Source organism: Arabidopsis thaliana, chromosome 2, assembly GCF_000001735.4.
Source record: "Arabidopsis thaliana chromosome 2, partial sequence".
NCBI classification, from domain to species: Eukaryota; Viridiplantae; Streptophyta; class Magnoliopsida; order Brassicales; family Brassicaceae; genus Arabidopsis; species Arabidopsis thaliana.
In genome coordinates, this window is record NC_003071.7 from 19,586,485 (window position 1) to 19,602,836 (window position 16,352).

Consider the following 16,352-nt stretch of genomic DNA (forward strand, 5'->3'; position numbering starts at 1 on the left):
ACTATATAAAGAAGATTATTTGGCTTGTACGGAGTTGTTAGACCGTCGTCTTTATTTTTTTACTTTTTCTTATTTTAGACACTTGTGTTATTTATATATATCATGACACCTTAAATAATAGAAGAAAAATAAAAGAAACAGTAATTATCTAAACCAGTTTTAGAGATAAAAGTTCATTCTTGGGTGGTCAACGCAACATGCATTGGTTTAAATTGCGAGTCAAAATTTGACAAAAAGTTTTTAGAGTTAGAATAGTTAAATAAAATTCTCAAGTATTCTAAAAATTAACATGAAAAAGAAGATAAAAATTAGTAAGAGAAAGTATAAATAGGAAGTAATTAAACACGTACGGAGGCTAAGTGAAGAAGAAGTATTAATTAATTAATTAAAAAAAAAGTTTCAGTTGCCACGAAAGCGAAAACATAGTAAAATGACGGAAACAGGGTAAAGGAAGACGAAGAGACAGTTGTAAAGACAAGGTTAATTCAGGGATTTTCCATTTATCAGAGAGGCCCATCTAATCTATCTATCTCATTCTCTCTAGTAGAGAAGAACGCGTGTTCTCACGCTCTTATTACATTTTTCATTTCTTTTAAGGAATTTATTAACCCCCAAAAAACAAAAAAAAGCGTAAGTAAGATCCATCGTATTCATATGCAGCAAAACACACACATTTACATACATATATATATATATATGTTGTGATTCTCATTTTTATTTTTTATTTTTGGGGTCGCTCTTTGTTGAGAAAGTCTGCGACAGAGAGAGGAGAAAGAATTTGGATGTGTTGATGCTAAAGCTGTGTGAGTTTTACGAGAGCAGAGGTAAATCTGAAAGCTCTTTCCTTTCGACCACGTCTTCCTCTTCTTCCTCCTCTTCGTCTCCGTCTTTTAACGCGACTTGTCTTTCTTTTTTCTTTCTTTCTTTTTATATAATATTGCTTTATAAGTTGTAATTTGTTTTGCGCTATCGGTCTCGGCGTTTCTTCTTCTTCTTCTTGTTGTTCGTATCGTTACCTCTTCCTTCACACGCGAAGTTGACATCTAGATTCAATACATAGATTGGCTCTGCTTTTTGATTTTATTGCTCCACGTTGAATGTTCCGACTTCTTCTTTCTTCTTCTTCTGTGGAGGTTTGTTGCCAAAGTCTTCCTATGTGACTATGTCTTGTCTTGTATGCATACTACTACTAGCCTCGGCTCTTATGTTCAACAATTACTCCTTTCTTTGTTTTCGTAGCCATACGAATCATGTATTTTTCATGAATTGGCGTGCCTTCCCTGGGTTTTTGTTGTTTTCTTATGAATTGGGTCAGTTTCTGTCTTCCCTAGCTTTTAAAGCTGGTTTCATTATGGTTTCTAATAAAGAAAGAAAAACGGCAGCTTTAACTTGGGTTTCGGAATCGTTTCATTCAATGTTGGCTCTCTTCTTCTTCGTGTCTTGTGACTTTGGAATTTCATCTGCATTCTCTTTCAATCTTAGGGTTTTTCTGTATTTGGGGATGTCTTTTGACTCCTTCAACCCCAACTTGTGTGTCGTTAGAGAATGTTGATTTTGGATGTGTGTTTGGCTCAGAAACACTTAACAAGCTTCCCTTTTTTCCAATGCTCTAGATTTCTTGGTGGTGACTTACTCAGATGGAGCCTATTCATTCAGATGACATGGAGGAAGCTTTTGTCGATGAATCCTCTATGCTATTGAATTCCCCTTATCTTAATGGTATTCACGGAGACCCTGATGTACTTCCTCGCGTTGGAGATCAGTACCAGGCTGATCTACCTGTGCTACTCACTGAGTCTGATCGTCTAAAGCTCATTACTTGCTTTCATTCAGAGCCTCCCCTGCAGAAACTCCTTACTTTTGGCTTGCCTATCCCTCTTATGTGGACAAGAAGTGAGAAATTCAGAGGTTTCCGTGAAGCCGATATTGATAAAGCCAGTCCACCAGTCGATGATCAATCCTTGCAGAATGCTGCTTGCATGAAACCGAGGAGTATTGTGCTTGCATTGCCTTGCCAAAAAAACGCCAAGTTCAAGTTTGACTGGCTCGATAAGACCCTCTATCCATTCCCTGGGACTTTGGGTCAACCTTGGGAAGATGCTGAGCAAGAGAGGTTTCTTCTTGGCCTCTACTGTCTTGGCAAAAACCTTGTCTTGGTGCAGAGATTTGTTGGGAGCAAGCACATGGGAGATATGCTCTCTTACTATTACGGCAGCTTTTACAGGTCTACTGAATACCGGAGATGGGTAGATGGACGCAAGTCCAGAAGCAGACGGTCTGTTCAAGGCCAGAAATTATTATCAGGCTGGAGGCAACAAGAGTTGCTCTCTCGGATCTCGTCTCATGTATCCGAGGAATGCAAGATTACGTTGCTTAAGGTACATAATATGCTTCTCGTTAGTTAGTGGTTGCGGTGTATTCTGAATCAAAATGCAGATTCTTGAGATTTCCATGTGTTGTTTTTGTAGGTATCTAAAGCATTTAGGGAAGATAAGATTGCACTGGAGGATTACGTCTTCACTTTAAAGAATACTGTAGGCATTGATATGCTTACACAAGTTATTGGTATAGGTAAAGGGAAAAGAGATCTGACCAACTGCGCGTTAGAGCCAACCAAGTTGAATCATGGAGCCTCTGGTAACTCTCAAGTACGAATACGCAATGATCTTCCGATTGCGGATATAGTCAAATTCCTAACAGGAGAATATAGGATGAGCAAAACACGGTCCAGTGACCTCTTCTGGGAAGCTGTTTGGCCACGTTTGCTGGCAAGAGGGTGGCACTCTGAGCAGCCGAAAGATGGTCCAAAGAATTCTCTGGTTTTTCTCGTTCCGGAAGCCAATAAGTTTTCCAGGAGGAAGATGTCAAAGGGGAATCACTACTTTGACTCTCTCACTGATGTCTTGAACAAAGTTGCTTTAGATCCCACTCTTCTTGAGCTTGATGAGGATCTAGAGAGGAAGGGGAGCAAAGAAGAGGTTATCAAGAATGACCCTCCCACAAATTTAGAGGAGTTTGATGATTCTTCACCAAACAGCAAGAAGAAGAAAAAGTACCTACAGCCACGCAGCAAAACAAGAAAAATTCAGGAGGTCATGTTGTTTACAATTATCGATACCAGTGAGACGAATAGTATAGAAGGATGTACATTGAAAGAGCTCAGATCTCTGCCTGTTGGGACCGGCAGTTCAATAGCTAACTCCTCAAGTTACTTGAGTGAATCTGAAGATAACATGTCAGAAGAATCTGAAAACAAGGCAGAGACGACAGCTAAATCAATGGCTTCGAGAGTGTGTGGTGGGGGCAGCATTAGTTCTGGTAAGAGCAGCTCTGTAAACATGGACAATGCCACGAGTCCAAGCACCATTTCTCTCAATGAGAGACAGCAGAAGAACCGGAAAGGCGGGAGACCAAGAAATCCAAAATTGTTACCTGTCTGCACCAAAAGGAGTAGTTTGGCAGATTGTACCTTGCGAGAAGCAGGTTGTTTTGGTGAAACCCAGTCCAGGAAGAAGAAACCATTGAAGAAAGGGAAACATATGAGACCAAACCCATTAAAAGCTGATCTAAATGTAGTATTGACGAGAGAGGAGCGCATCAACGAAGATAAAACTCTGAAACTGTCCTCAACCAGTTCCTTTGCAAGAGATAGCTCTTGTCGAAGAAACATAGACCGAGAAATATCACCAGAACGATCTGAAAGCAGAGAAGATTTTGATTTGAACGTTTCACAAATCTCCCTAGAACGTGAAGCTGATGGTACTGATACTGTCATGGCAGACGTTGTACAGAACAGTGAGAGCTCTTGTGCCGAGCAGTCCTCTGTTCAAGTGGATGTGGAAAAGCAGTGTAAGCCTCAGGAGTTGCAAGTAACCGCGGATCTCCTTCCTGAACGGAGGCAGAGTACAAGGACCCGACCCTTGACTACAAAGGCACTGGAAGCTTTTGCTTTTGGGTACCTTGGTAACTCGAATAAGGAGAGAAAGGCTTCAGAGGAGTCGAGAACAAAGTCTAATAAGAAGAGAAAGGCTTCAGAGGAGTCAAGAACAAAGTCTACAAAGCGCATCCATCGTCACTTACCTGTGTCCTCCAAGTTCAGAAACGGAACTGTAGAGGATGGTTCAAACACTGACGAGACTGAATAGACTAGCTTCGATCTGAAATTGACATTTCTGCAAATACTGACCAAGCGCAAAAATTGGGAGGACTTTAGCAGCTAGAGTCAATATAGCAACATAGTTATAGTAAATGTTTTGCCTTTTGTTTCTGTTACCCTCATCTCATCGTAGCACTGTCAAGGTTGAAAGGAGCTATGGAAAGTTGTGATGTTATTTTGCTTTCATCGTATCCAATGCAGCAGAATCAGTGCTCAACAATTTTACATTCCCAAAACTTTTCTCAGCTTTGGAATCATCAAGTTGCAAATTTTCGAGATTAAATTGCTCATCAGAAAGAAACAACTTCGATGAGCAGTGTAAAGAAAGCCAGAAATATCAACAAAATATTGACAATCAGTATGAACATAGTTAGCGCACTGTATTTCTTTTTTTAAAAATTATAGTTGTTGCAGCCATTGCAGAGGGGTCTTCTCTTGTTATTTCCTTCAAAGTTATTCGGAGTTAAGACTAAGCTGAATGCTGACACGAGCCACATTTGGGGCTGCCTTCAGAATCTCTTTCTCTGCATGTTCAGCAGCTATCATGACGTCCCTACAGAGCAGCCAAATACTTGTCAGATGGTTACAAGAGAGTGGCCAAAATGGCCTAAAGGTACAGACATGTAAGAGCTTTACTGTATGGACATGGTTGATGGCATGGCGACTACGATTTGGAGCAAGATCTTGCTATGTAACAAGTGGGGTGTAATTCGTTTGATCGTCAATTTCTGCACATATGCGAAAGATTCCATTGTTCTTGAAACTAATAAACAGGAATAACTAGAGGTTGGGTTAGGTCTGGATTATAGAAAGTGAGTACCTCAGACAACTGCGACGAAAAAATGTCTGAGACAGTGGCTTCAACATGTTTAATCTCTTGGCAGATGTTACTTTCCTTCGTTATACTGTCATGATCCTTGGTGCTACAAGAAAACTGTAAAAAGGCTGGATCTGCAAGGAAAGTTTGAGATGATAGCTAAGACCGAGAAGCAGTGAATAAGTTGATTAGACCTCCATGCAGCATGCTCAATACCTATATGAATAAAAACTTCGGACACTTCAGGATGGTTCAAATTAATCTGTCTCCGTACATATTCTCCTACCTCATGTGCGACACTCACACTGGAAAAAGGATCTACCTGTAAGGAAAAGGTGATAATGATTTATTTTATTGAGATAATTCTTTCTACTCTGAGGCAGAAGGAAGCAGCACTCACCACAATGTGTACATCAAGATACAACGATGAACCAGCTCTCCTACCCCTTAGCCGATGACATCCCTATGGATTAAGATTATCATGAAAGTCTTGATACTCATTCGCAAAATTAATAAGAAAAAACATGAAAGCATGCTTTCTCATTACAGATAACTGATTATAGAAAAGAACACCATAATGTTATATAGCAATTAGCAAGGTCGAATAGTGAAATATACTACAATCTGTACCTTCACTCCTTCAACCTGTAATATGGTTTGTCTTATTGGCTCTAATTGCTGAGCTGGTATAGCAGCATCCACGAGTTCCAAGATACTGAACAAAGAAATGAGATTTCAGCAATGGACATGGTGTTGGAACCAAAAAGACATATTTGTAACCATTATTCCATGTTCAAGCTATTACAAGTGTTGTATGGAGAAAACAAATCGAAAAAGCAACATATATAGCGTGAGTACCTTTGGTGTCCTGTTTTCAGTCCGGCATTGACAATCATTGTCGAGACAACAAGGCCAGCTAGAGGATCTAAAAAATTAACTCCGAGAATAGAACCTCCTGCACACAAGTCATATTTCACGATTTATGAGAACTTCATGTCTCCCTTTATCAGTAGTTCCGTACAATAGCTGGACCGATGAGAGAGACTTGGTAAAAGTAAATAAATGGAATTCAGAGATCTACATTGTCTCCAGTTCTTTAGTAGTAGCCATATGCGTGACCAGGTCTGGGATATTGAAACAAAGGATATAGTTGATTTACATATGTACTGATTGGAAAGAAAAGCTTACCAACTCCAACAAGTGCAACTAGAGAAGAAATAGCATCTGATCGATGATGCCAAGCATTTGCCATCATCAAACCACTCCCTTGTTTTTCACCTGCTCGTTTTGTGATCCAATAAAGCCTGAGAAACATAAGATTCAGGGATGAAGGATCAAAATAAGTGAAGAGAATAGGGATGAAGGATCAAAAGAAAAGGGGCGGTAGGTTCTGAGAAGCAAGTCTAACTAAAGTGAAAATTTGCAATTGTCTAGTAAGAAGCGACGGTAGAGCAAAAGCTGTAGACGTAAAGCAATGGGGTATGATAAACTTGATTGGATTGAAAAGAGTGATAAATAAAGTGATGTTTGTACCCTTCTTTGATAGAAATGGAAGCAATAGTAACAGTCAAAGCGAGAATGGGATGATTCATATCAATGCCGTGATGATGTCCACTATGAATTACCTCAGGAGCTGCGGACAGTGCAATCTGCAAATGAGAAAGGAAGGGAGAAGAACTCTGTAAATTGAATTTATTATATCCCAAATAAAACAAACAATGGAGGATCGATAAAAGATAAACATGAAGTGCAATATATTCTCATACAATGAAGCAAGGTTGTGGAGGTGGAGATGAGTAATTAAAAAAGAAAGAGAAAGGAGAGAGTGGTGGTCATACAGATAAAAGGTCTAAAGCATGCCAGGCAATACCAGAGCCAGTAGCCAAAAGCATGGCAGAGATGCCAAGTGCTCCAAGCGTTTCAAATTTACCATGACCTGCCCTTGTATGCATGGGGAAATTCAGTTCATTGTTATTATAATGTATTTACATCAAAGGAAAGAGAAGAGAAAAGGTAACCATAAGGATGTTCTTTGTCCTTGGGAACATTTGCAGCTCTGTAAGACACTAGAGCAACACCACTTAGAACCTGAGATATAATGATGATGATCATGTGAGAAACAAAACCAAAGGAAGGATCATCTCTCGTCCTCAGCAAATGAGAATTTTCATTACCACATCGGAAACGGAATGAGCAGCATCGGCGATAATGGCGGTGCTGCCGCAGAGATAACCGGTGAGAGCTTTTGCGACAGATAAACCTATATCTGCGGTGAGACCTAGCCGGAATATCTTCTCCCCTTCTTCTCCAGGCTTTTGATATTGCTGGTGATGATCAGGGTGACCAAAATGCCACCTTCTGGAGAAATCGAAACTAGGTTTTTGCGATGAAGAAGAAGATACTCGGAGTGGTGATGATGATGATGATGATGATGGCAGATAACGGCAAGACATATAATATATAGTAGACCTACAAATCCTCGTCGGATTCAGGATTTGAAATCTGATAATACCCATTTTGATTTCAGCTGAGAAACCCTCTCTCCCTCTTTTCTCCGATCAGTTTCCCAAATTGACTTCTCATTCATTGCGCGGTAAGATAGACGGCGCTCATTTTTTTACCGTTTACTTAGTTACCTTTTCACCGACGATTGTAAAATTATACTCAGTCAATGATAGCTTCATTAAAGGCCCCCCATACTGTTCTTTCATATTGGGCCAAATCAAATGTTGGGAGTATAACAAAAAATATTTTTTTTAAAACGGTAATGGTTAATTAACAACACTGATTGATTTGGTCTCTCTTATAAACCAGAAATAACCGATTCTAGAATCGAAAACCCGAACACTGAGTGAGGTAGATATTGGCCGGAATTAGAGTTGTCTACCGGCGGCATCAGCGACAAATGGAATGTATGGAGTTTTGCCGAGTAAGGAGCTGACGACTCCATACACAAAACACATAAAGCTGAAGACGAAAACCCCCGTGTGCCCCCACATCATCGCCTTCATTCCAAACCCGCCTCCTTGACCCGGATCCAGTATTCGGGTCAGCAGCACCGGAACCGCCAGGAGCACATCCAGCGTCACCGCCTGCATCGCGTTGAACCTCACGTACCTACTGAAACTCGTGTTCCTCACCACTCCCAGGTACAGCCCGAAGAATGCCACGAAGCTCGCGTACGGCACCGATCTGTACAGGTTCAGGATTGGGAAGATTGGCTCGAACAGCAATCCCAGCCTTGGGTACTGCGCGAACAGGAACCGCCCGTACTGCAGAGAATTGAAGAACGGCAGCGCGTACGACGCTATCGAAATCACGCGCTCAGTCGCCGGCGTCGGGGTGTAGGAGGCGCGGGTCGTCAAGGCGGTTGCGCGTCTGCTAGAGGGGCGGATCGAGAAGGTTGAGGATCCGGGGAAGGAGAGGCTGAGTGGTCTGCATCTGGGAGCCGACAGGGGATTAGTTAGGGTTTGGTGGAGAGAAAGGCACAGAGACGCCATTCTTTTATTTTTTTGTTTGGGATTTTCGCTGTTTAGTCGGCAGTGTCGATTTGTTGACAAGAAGAGCAAAAAAAAGTAACAGCTCAAACGCTGCCGTTTTCGAATCTAAAATTTGGCCCGCGCACACTAACAACATAATTGGGCCGACTTAGCTATATAAATGGGCCTATATATGGTACTAGAGGGCTTCGTGAACAACAGAAGGTTTTTGTGGCGCCGACAAATGGGAAGCGGAAACGAAGAAATGTGATGGCATTGATTGAAGGCGAGTCGAGTCGAGTCAGACTCGGTCAGAGCGAGTTGAGAGAGCAGTTAAGAAACAGTAGCAGGTAGAAATGACGGATGTGTCCCCACTTTCGGACCAGACCACTTTACTCCCCGAGTTAGCAAGTGAAGTGAGAAAACTGTCTGTGTGTCACATGTTGGCCACTCGCGCGCTATCCCCGCCCAAGGACCTTACCGTCATTTTGGTTGGAAACTAGTAAAAATTAGTTTATTTATTTTTTGTTTGTTGTTTTGTCAAGTAGTATATTTCTTGGAAATATCTTCCCTTTTCTGGGATGCTTTTACTTGGCGACCCAAGGACCAAGAGAGAACCAAAAATAAATCTCACAAAACAAATTAATACAAACTACTACTATATACTATTATTATTTAAAAAAGAATATGAGAAAAAGAAATTGAAAGCTAAAAAAAGAAACAGTAGTGCAGAGGGCAGACCGTACGGTATTCCTGAAGAGCGAAAGAAGAGAGAGAGAGAGAGAGAGACCGACCAAAGAAGAAGCTCCTCTCAATCACTGTCGAAGCATCTCTTCTTCTTCTTCTTCTTTTTTTCTTCTCTCTCAGAGCTTTTCTAATCGGCTTCTCCGGTAAATCTCTGTCGATCCACCGATGAGCTTTTGACATTTACTCTCTTATTAGTTTCTTCTAGTTTGGTGAGAGGAGTTTTTACTAGTATCTTTTTTACTGTACACCAAATCCCTAAATTTAAGGACATGTATGCTCGCAATCCTCCCCTCAATGGCTCACAATCTGCTCAAGCTCCCGACTGGACCCCTGCAGATGCCGATACCGGACTCCAAGGTCTCGCATGCGCTTTGATTCTCAGCAACTGTACGGTCTCTTTAGGGTTTCCGCTAAATGGCCCTGACTGTGCTCAATTTTGTGATTTGCAGAATCGATGTGGCGATTAGGGTTGGGTAGCGACTCGTACCCTGAGAGACCAGGTGCTCCTGACTGTGCCTACTACATGCGAACTGGTGTCTGTGGCTACGGTAATAGATGTCGTTACAATCACCCTCGCGATCGTGCCTCGGTAATTTCTTCCTCTCATTCATTCTTCTTTCTTATTATTGTTCTGAAACCATCCATACTAGGAGGACACAATCAAATGCTTCTCTCTGTTTTTTCCGCAATGTGGGTGATCACTGGCCTTATAGAGTCTCTCTAAACTGGGGAAATTGTTAAGCTTTACTGGTTTCAGTTGTTGTGCTTTACGTCACGTTTTTTTTTGTCTTATGCATTGACTCTACCCGGTGTTTCCCTGTATTTACTGATACCTTTGTATGCTCTTGTAAAAGCTTATCATTTTGTCATCTTAGCTTGGCCACAGTTTACTATTTTCTCATGTTGATTCATGTATAGGTTGAAGCAACTGTTAGAGCTACCGGGCAGTATCCTGAACGTTTTGGTGAACCCCCATGCCAGGTAACCCACCCCGACCAGTCATTTTATATGTTCCAAGTGATGAAACAAGGTTTTTTGTGATATTATTGATCTCTGCTTTCCTGGCAGTTTTACTTGAAAACTGGAACTTGTAAATTTGGGGCGTCATGCAAATTCCACCATCCAAAGAATGCAGGTGGATCCATGAGCCACGTTCCACTAAATATATATGGATACCCTGTACGAGAGGTAAGCTTTGTTTCCACTCATGTCAAATAAAAGGCTAGTCTCGAGTTTGCATGATCTTTTATAAACTCTTTGTAGGGTGATAACGAATGCTCCTACTATTTGAAAACGGGGCAATGCAAATTTGGTATAACCTGTAAATTTCATCATCCTCAGCCTGCTGGTACTACTGTCCCACCACCACCAGCATCTGCACCTCAGTTTTATCCATCGGTGCAGTCACTTATGCCTGACCAGTATGGAGGTCCATCTTCTAGCTTGAGAGTTGCAAGAACTCTTCTTCCTGGTTCTTATATGCAAGGCGCCTATGGTCCAATGCTATTAACCCCCGGGGTCGTTCCTATTCCAGGCTGGAGTCCTTACTCGGTGACCTTTTTTTTTATTGATGTATCATCAATACATTTGTTATTCACCACAGTCTCTTACTGTCTCACTTTTGCTTTTGCTTCAGGCACCTGTGAGCCCTGCTCTATCTCCTGGTGCGCAGCACGCTGTTGGGGCAACTTCTTTATATGGAGTTACACAGCTCACTTCCACCACTCCTTCGCTTCCCGGGGTTTATCCATCTCTGTCCTCTCCTACAGGTGTTATACAGAAAGAACAGGCCTTTCCAGAGAGACCTGGTGAACCAGAGTGCCAATACTATTTGAAAACAGGAGATTGTAAGTTTGGAACATCTTGTAAGTTTCATCATCCTCGAGATCGGGTTCCACCAAGAGCGAATTGCGTCCTCAGCCCCATTGGTCTTCCTCTACGCCCGGTATGCTCTGTGTTAATATGTCATAAAGGTTGTTGATCATAGTTATAACATTTCTGTCTCTAAATCCGTTGTTTATCTTGGGTTGAAAACAGGGTGTGCAACGGTGCACTTTCTACGTACAAAACGGCTTCTGTAAGTTTGGATCAACATGTAAGTTTGATCATCCAATGGGAACGATCAGATACAATCCTTCTGCGTCCTCTCTAGCTGATGCACCGGTGGCTCCTTACCCAGTGAGCTCTCTCTTGGGTGCTCTGGCAGCTGCCCCTTCTTCTTCATCGACAGAGCTCATAGCAGGCGGTGCAAAAGATGCTTACATGACCGGTGTGCCTACATCAAGAAGCACATCAAACATCTCGGCAGGTTTGATTTTCTCCCAGAGCGGTGGGTCAATTCCATTCTCAGAGCTGCAACTCTCGAGCCAGAGCTCTCTTCCTCTAACAGGTAGCAGAATCACAAGACAAGGGCGTGAAATTCGTCGATCCTTTTGAATAGATCACCTCAGAAAAGGGTACGCATACGCAGGTCCTCTGGATCACCTTTTAGCAATTCTTAATCTATATGACTATTATTATATAGAAGCATGTGATGTGAATTTATATATATAATCTTCGTACCTTGAGAAGAAGAAAAAGCCTATTTGAGTAGAAGACCTGAGTGAGAATCACATATATCTGAGAGGAAATCTATATGTGCATATACCAAAAAAGATAACAAGAAAAGGCTTCTTCTTTTTTTTTTTGGAATTTGTGTATAATGTTTGTATAGAGACAGACAAGGTTTCTTTGTCTTGTCCGTACTTCTACTTCAGACCCATTCCGGCTGAGACACAAAAACAAAAAAAAAAAAACTGAGACAAAGAACTCAATTCTCCTCTTCTTTTAGTCTGCCAATTGGTGTACTTCTCGTGTGTTAAGGTTTGTTCTTATTGTAGATGAATGATGTGTGTTGTTAATTTTGTTATGTTACTGCTTCACACATTACATGTGTTATGGTGATGAAACAACCTACATTTCAAGACTAGTTTTGAAGGTTGGCACCATTATCTTGAATATATTTATTTCCTTAAAAAAAATGGTTTTGAAATGAAGTTGAGCGGAAGCACACTAATCCTAGAATCGATCAATAGCATCGGGAAAGTGGTACAAAAAAAGAGACGAGAGAAATGATGGCCTAGAAACAAGTTTTAAAACAATATGGAGAAGGAAGTAATCTTTAGAGAAAACCCTACCTGAGAAAAGAAACTATCATGCTCAATTTAATATGCTTCGCCATCATTTGCTCTTATTTGCCTTCCCCACTTGTCTCTCTCTCTCTACACTCTTACTTTTCTTTTTGTCAAAAGCCCAAGGAAGAAGATGAAATCAACTAAACTTGGACATCCGGCTTTGGATTTGGATTTTGTAGAGTGGGAAATTGTAGTTTGTTGTGAAATCTAACAACAAAATATTTACCAAAATATAGATTTGCTTAAGTGAGATATGTAGTATTTTAATGAATTGCGTATTAATAGGTTAGGAGTAGTAAACTTTTTGTTTTTCTTGTTAACTCGTTTGAGCTACTTCCGGAATTGAAAAGAAAAAGAAGAGAGACATAGAGGTATGATTACAACCCCCAAAAGTAATGCAACCATTCACATTTCCTGCAGTATAGTTTTCTTTTAAAAAAAATATAAATAACCTGGTGTAAAATAAACAAAGAGAAGACACGATAAGAGACCTTTTTAACTTTTCACCGAAAAGCATAAGTAATAAACAGCACACTTAATTGACTTTTTACGCATATATGCATACATATATTGCTTTTCAATTACAAAAATAGAAAAGTACAGAACATTTAGCAAACTACCTCTGTATATATATTGATATCCTGTAAGAAAAATCTAAATATTATTAATATCACCTTTGAAACAAACCAAAAAAAGAAAGAAAGAAAGAAAGACATTTGTATCACCTGACGTGTGTGTGGACTGTGGGCTGAGATCATGTACTCATACAAGCATTCTCAGACTACCTATAGCAAGCGAGATTAGTGTCCTAATTCCCGGAGAATAAAGTTATATATATATATTCACCTAATTTTTTATTAGTATATGATATGCACATAAAGAACTGTTTATTTTTATGAAGAAAGTCATAATTCCACTTTAATCCTGCATGAATTCATGTGTGTTTTTAACTCTCACTCCATGGCACAATCTTTCATATTTGAAAAGCAGACAGAGAGAGAGAGCATTTGCAGCCGACAGTAAGGAACATTTTTGGGAGAAACACAAAAACATATTTGCAGTAACACAAAAAGAGGTTTACAACTTTATTTGGGGAGAAGAGATAGATAATAATAAGATCCAATGGGTGTTGTTACTGTTCCTGAGTCTAATAAGCAAAGTGTTGCTGCTAAAAGAGCGTTTCGTCCAAGTTCCAGTATCAGACACACTCCTCAATGGTACTCTTTCACTAACTCATCTCTTCTTTCCTCAAAATGTTGCTGATCTCTCTGTTGTTCCAGGCCTGTCTCGGACGTTACGAGTGACTTAACCATTGAAGTCGGCTCTGCGACCTTTTCCCTTCACAAGGTAACCAAATTCAATAAACTCAGAAGAAAAAAGAGAAACTGCTTTACACAAACTCGTTCTCTTTTGCAGTTTCCTCTCGTCTCTCGGAGTGGAAGAATCCGGAAACTTGTTCTGGAATCAAAAGACACGAACCTGAACCTAGCCGCTGTTCCAGGCGGCTCAGAATCGTTCGAGCTTGCTGCAAAGTTCTGCTACGGCGTTGGCGTCCAATATAACTCGTCCAACATTGCGGCGCTGCGATGCGTGGCTCATTACCTGGAGATGACAGAAGACTTGTCAGAGAAGAACCTCGAGGCGAGAACAGAGGCCTACCTGAAAGACTCCATTTTCAATGACATATCGAATTCGATCACTGTTCTTCACTCCTGCGAGAGGCTACTGCCTGTAGCTGAAGAGATCAACCTCGTCGGGAGGCTGGTCAACGCAATCGCTGTAAACGCCTGCAAAGAACAGCTAGCCTCTGGTTTGCTCAAGCTTGATCAGAGTTTCAGCTGCGGCGTCCCGGAGACTGCGAAACCTTGTGACTGGTGGGGTCGCTCTCTTCCCATCCTCAAGCTTGATTTCTTCCAGAGAGTTCTCTCCGCCATGAAATCCAAAGGTCTCAATCACGACATTATCAGTGACATCCTTATGAGCTACGCTCGCAAATCACTGCAGATCATCAGAGAACCGAATCTCGTCAAATCAGATTCCGATCTTCAGAGGAAACAGCGAATCGTCCTTGAAGCGGTCGTCGGGCTCCTCCCAACGCAAGCGAACAAAAGCTCGATTCCGATCTCGTTCCTCTCTAGCTTGTTGAAGACCGCTATAGGATCTGGCACCTCCGTCTCTTGCAGATCCGATCTGGAGAGACGGATCAGCCACCTGCTCGACCAGGCCATCCTTGAAGACATCCTTATTCCGGCGAACATCGGCGCCATGTACGACACCGACTCGGTGCAGAGGATTTTCTCAATGTTCTTGAACCTTGACGAGTGCGAGTACAGAGATGATGATGACGACGAGGAGGACGCGGTGGACGAGAGCGAGATGGCCATGTACGATTTCGAGGGGGCTGAGTCACCGAAACAGAGCTCCATCTTCAAGGTGTCGAAGCTGATGGATAGTTATCTCGCTGAGGTGGCTCTGGACTCGAGCCTTCCTCCCTCCAAGTTTATAGCACTCGCAGAGCTTCTCCCTGACCATGCTCGCGTCGTCTGCGATGGCCTCTACCGAGCCGTTGATATCTTCCTCAAGGTATAAAAGAGTCTGCTTTTGAGAATGAGTGTTGTATGATTTTGATTGCTGTGTTACGGTTTTGTATTAGGTTCACCCCCACATGAAAGATTCGGAACGTTACCGTCTCTGCAAGACAGTCAGCTGTAAGAAACTGTCGCAGGACGCAAGCAGCCACGCGGCGCAAAACGAGAGACTTCCGGTTCAGATTGCGGTTCAAGTCCTGTTCTACGAACAGACACGGCTCAAGAACGCCATGACCAGCGGCGGTGGCACAGGCGGTTCGAACCAAAGCCAGTTCTTCTTGTTCCCAAACCGCTCGGGAAGCGGGATGGCAAGCGGAGCCATCTCGCCGAGGGACAACTATGCATCAGTGAGAAGAGAGAACAGAGAGCTGAGACTAGAGGTGGCCAGGATGAGGATGAGGCTAACGGACCTGGAGAAAGATCATGTATCGATGAAGAGAGACTTCGTGAAGCCGCAGAGCAGGAGGAGGCGTTATGGAATGTTGAGGAAGCTCTCGAGAGGTCTGAACAAGTTGAACGCAATCGTTTTGAGATTTAGGAGCAGCCAAAGTGTTGCCAGTAGCGGTAAAAAGCATACGGAGGAGAAAACGAATTCGGAAAGACGATTCATGTTTCAGAAGAGAAGATGTCACTCTGTTTCTTGACTTGCTTGCTTCTTCTTCTTCTACTCTTTTGTAATATTTCTTTAACAAAGAAAAGACGAGAGTGAATTTGAGTGTGTAAATTTGTAATTTACAGATTCTAGAGTTGCATAATACATTCCCAAGTGTGTAAAGCTTGTCTTGTATATACTGTTCGTTGATGATGATATATTGATATGGATCAAGAAGACCCTTAACGGAAAACATTTTGTTCTAGTTTTGTTTCCAGCTCAATGGGGCAAGAATTAAGTCTTGATCCCTTTGTCACTTTTCTAGGCCTTTTCTAGTAGGCCTATATATTATATCTCATTGCGCTCAACGGCCCACTACAAATCTTCCGGAGTATATTAGACGTGAAAAAAACTGTGAGATTTTTTTTACTCACGGGCCTAATCTTTGCTTTATAGGTACAGAGAATTTGCACTATGTCAAGTGTCAACGCCTTGTGATGACAGGAAAAAAAAAAACAGAATATAATCTACGACCTACATAGAAGAACTATGGACGTCGAGATTTGAACTAAAAGAATCTAATTAACATGACTGGTCCTTGCGTTTGCCACGTCGTTGGATCCCCTCGACAAGGTAATATATCTACCTTACCTGTGAGATATTTTGTAAGGGAATATATACATTAATGACAAATATCTTGAAAAAAGAGAGGATGAAATCAAGTCTTGGTTTGGAATTTGGGTTGGTGATTCCACAACTCAATTGCTGTGACCACACTAGAAAAGTATTTTGGCTCCCTC

The 16,352-nt window shown here is 41.6% G+C and overlaps 6 protein-coding genes across 16 annotated transcripts; 4 read left to right on the plus strand and 2 right to left on the minus strand.

Annotated features, from left to right (window-relative positions):
* The first annotated feature begins 652 nt into the window (after positions 1-652).
* On the plus strand, positions 653-4,338 carry AT2G47820 (arginine-glutamic acid dipeptide repeat protein). Of its 2 annotated transcripts, none has more exons than NM_001202844.2 (3): positions 653-824; positions 1,614-2,378; positions 2,469-4,324. In NM_001202844.2, the coding sequence occupies exons 2-3, from the start codon at positions 1,638-1,640 to the stop codon at positions 4,143-4,145; spliced, it is 2,418 nt and encodes an 805-aa protein (NP_001189773.1). In that variant the 5' UTR covers positions 653-824; positions 1,614-1,637; the 3' UTR covers positions 4,146-4,324. The 2 variants fall into 2 exon arrangements, with proteins under 2 accessions (NP_001189773.1, NP_182303.2); NM_130349.3 differs by having other exon boundaries at positions 801-1,133; positions 2,469-4,338.
* On the minus strand, positions 4,332-7,530 carry AT2G47830 (Cation efflux family protein). Of its 2 annotated transcripts, NM_130350.3 has the most exons (12): positions 7,148-7,530; positions 6,992-7,061; positions 6,812-6,909; positions 6,507-6,622; positions 6,162-6,277; positions 5,832-5,928; positions 5,604-5,688; positions 5,374-5,436; positions 5,190-5,295; positions 4,977-5,107; positions 4,793-4,884; positions 4,379-4,709 (listed from the first exon to the last, which is right to left on the minus strand). In NM_130350.3, the coding sequence occupies exons 1-12, from the start codon at positions 7,487-7,489 to the stop codon at positions 4,610-4,612; spliced, it is 1,416 nt and encodes a 471-aa protein (NP_182304.2). In that variant the 5' UTR covers positions 7,490-7,530; the 3' UTR covers positions 4,379-4,609. The 2 variants fall into 2 exon arrangements, with proteins under 2 accessions (NP_001318443.1, NP_182304.2); NM_001337276.1 differs by lacking the exon at positions 7,148-7,530 and having other exon boundaries at positions 4,332-4,709; positions 6,812-6,992.
* A 172-nt stretch (positions 7,531-7,702) lies between these two features.
* Tic20-II (putative conserved protein ycf60) lies at positions 7,703-8,517 on the minus strand. The gene has a single exon (NM_130351.3). It carries the CDS (start codon positions 8,471-8,473, stop codon positions 7,847-7,849), a length of 627 nt encoding a protein of 208 aa, NP_566112.1. The 5' UTR covers positions 8,474-8,517; the 3' UTR covers positions 7,703-7,846.
* Positions 8,518-8,594: 77 nt separating this feature from the next.
* AT2G47844 (uncharacterized protein) lies at positions 8,595-8,955 on the plus strand (the record flags this gene model as incomplete). Its single annotated transcript, NM_001125071.2, has 1 exon — positions 8,595-8,955. Exon 1 carries the CDS (start codon positions 8,809-8,811, stop codon positions 8,953-8,955), a length of 147 nt encoding a protein of 48 aa, NP_001118543.1. The 5' UTR covers positions 8,595-8,808.
* An 89-nt stretch (positions 8,956-9,044) lies between these two features.
* On the plus strand, positions 9,045-12,180 carry AT2G47850 (Zinc finger C-x8-C-x5-C-x3-H type family protein). 4 transcript variants are annotated; one of them, NM_001084609.1, is made up of 8 exons: positions 9,156-9,342; positions 9,466-9,556; positions 9,649-9,788; positions 10,118-10,180; positions 10,268-10,387; positions 10,463-10,750; positions 10,836-11,144; positions 11,237-12,097. In NM_001084609.1, the coding sequence occupies exons 2-8, from the start codon at positions 9,469-9,471 to the stop codon at positions 11,633-11,635; spliced, it is 1,407 nt and encodes a 468-aa protein (NP_001078078.1). In that variant the 5' UTR covers positions 9,156-9,342; positions 9,466-9,468; the 3' UTR covers positions 11,636-12,097. The 4 variants fall into 4 exon arrangements, with proteins under 4 accessions (NP_182306.2, NP_001078077.1, NP_001323622.1 ...); NM_130352.3 differs by having other exon boundaries at positions 9,045-9,556; positions 11,237-12,180; NM_001084608.2 differs by having other exon boundaries at positions 9,045-9,556; positions 10,541-10,750; positions 11,237-12,180.
* A 1,021-nt stretch (positions 12,181-13,201) lies between these two features.
* On the plus strand, positions 13,202-15,828 carry SETH6 (Phototropic-responsive NPH3 family protein). 6 transcript variants are annotated; one of them, NM_130353.3, is made up of 4 exons: positions 13,202-13,589; positions 13,653-13,719; positions 13,789-14,955; positions 15,026-15,801. In NM_130353.3, the coding sequence occupies exons 1-4, from the start codon at positions 13,495-13,497 to the stop codon at positions 15,602-15,604; spliced, it is 1,908 nt and encodes a 635-aa protein (NP_182307.1). In that variant the 5' UTR covers positions 13,202-13,494; the 3' UTR covers positions 15,605-15,801. The 6 variants fall into 6 exon arrangements, with proteins under 6 accessions (NP_182307.1, NP_001324535.1, NP_001324534.1 ...); NM_001337279.1 differs by having other exon boundaries at positions 13,202-13,719; positions 15,026-15,828; NM_001337278.1 differs by having other exon boundaries at positions 13,789-15,828.
* The last annotated feature ends 524 nt before the right edge of the window (positions 15,829-16,352 follow it).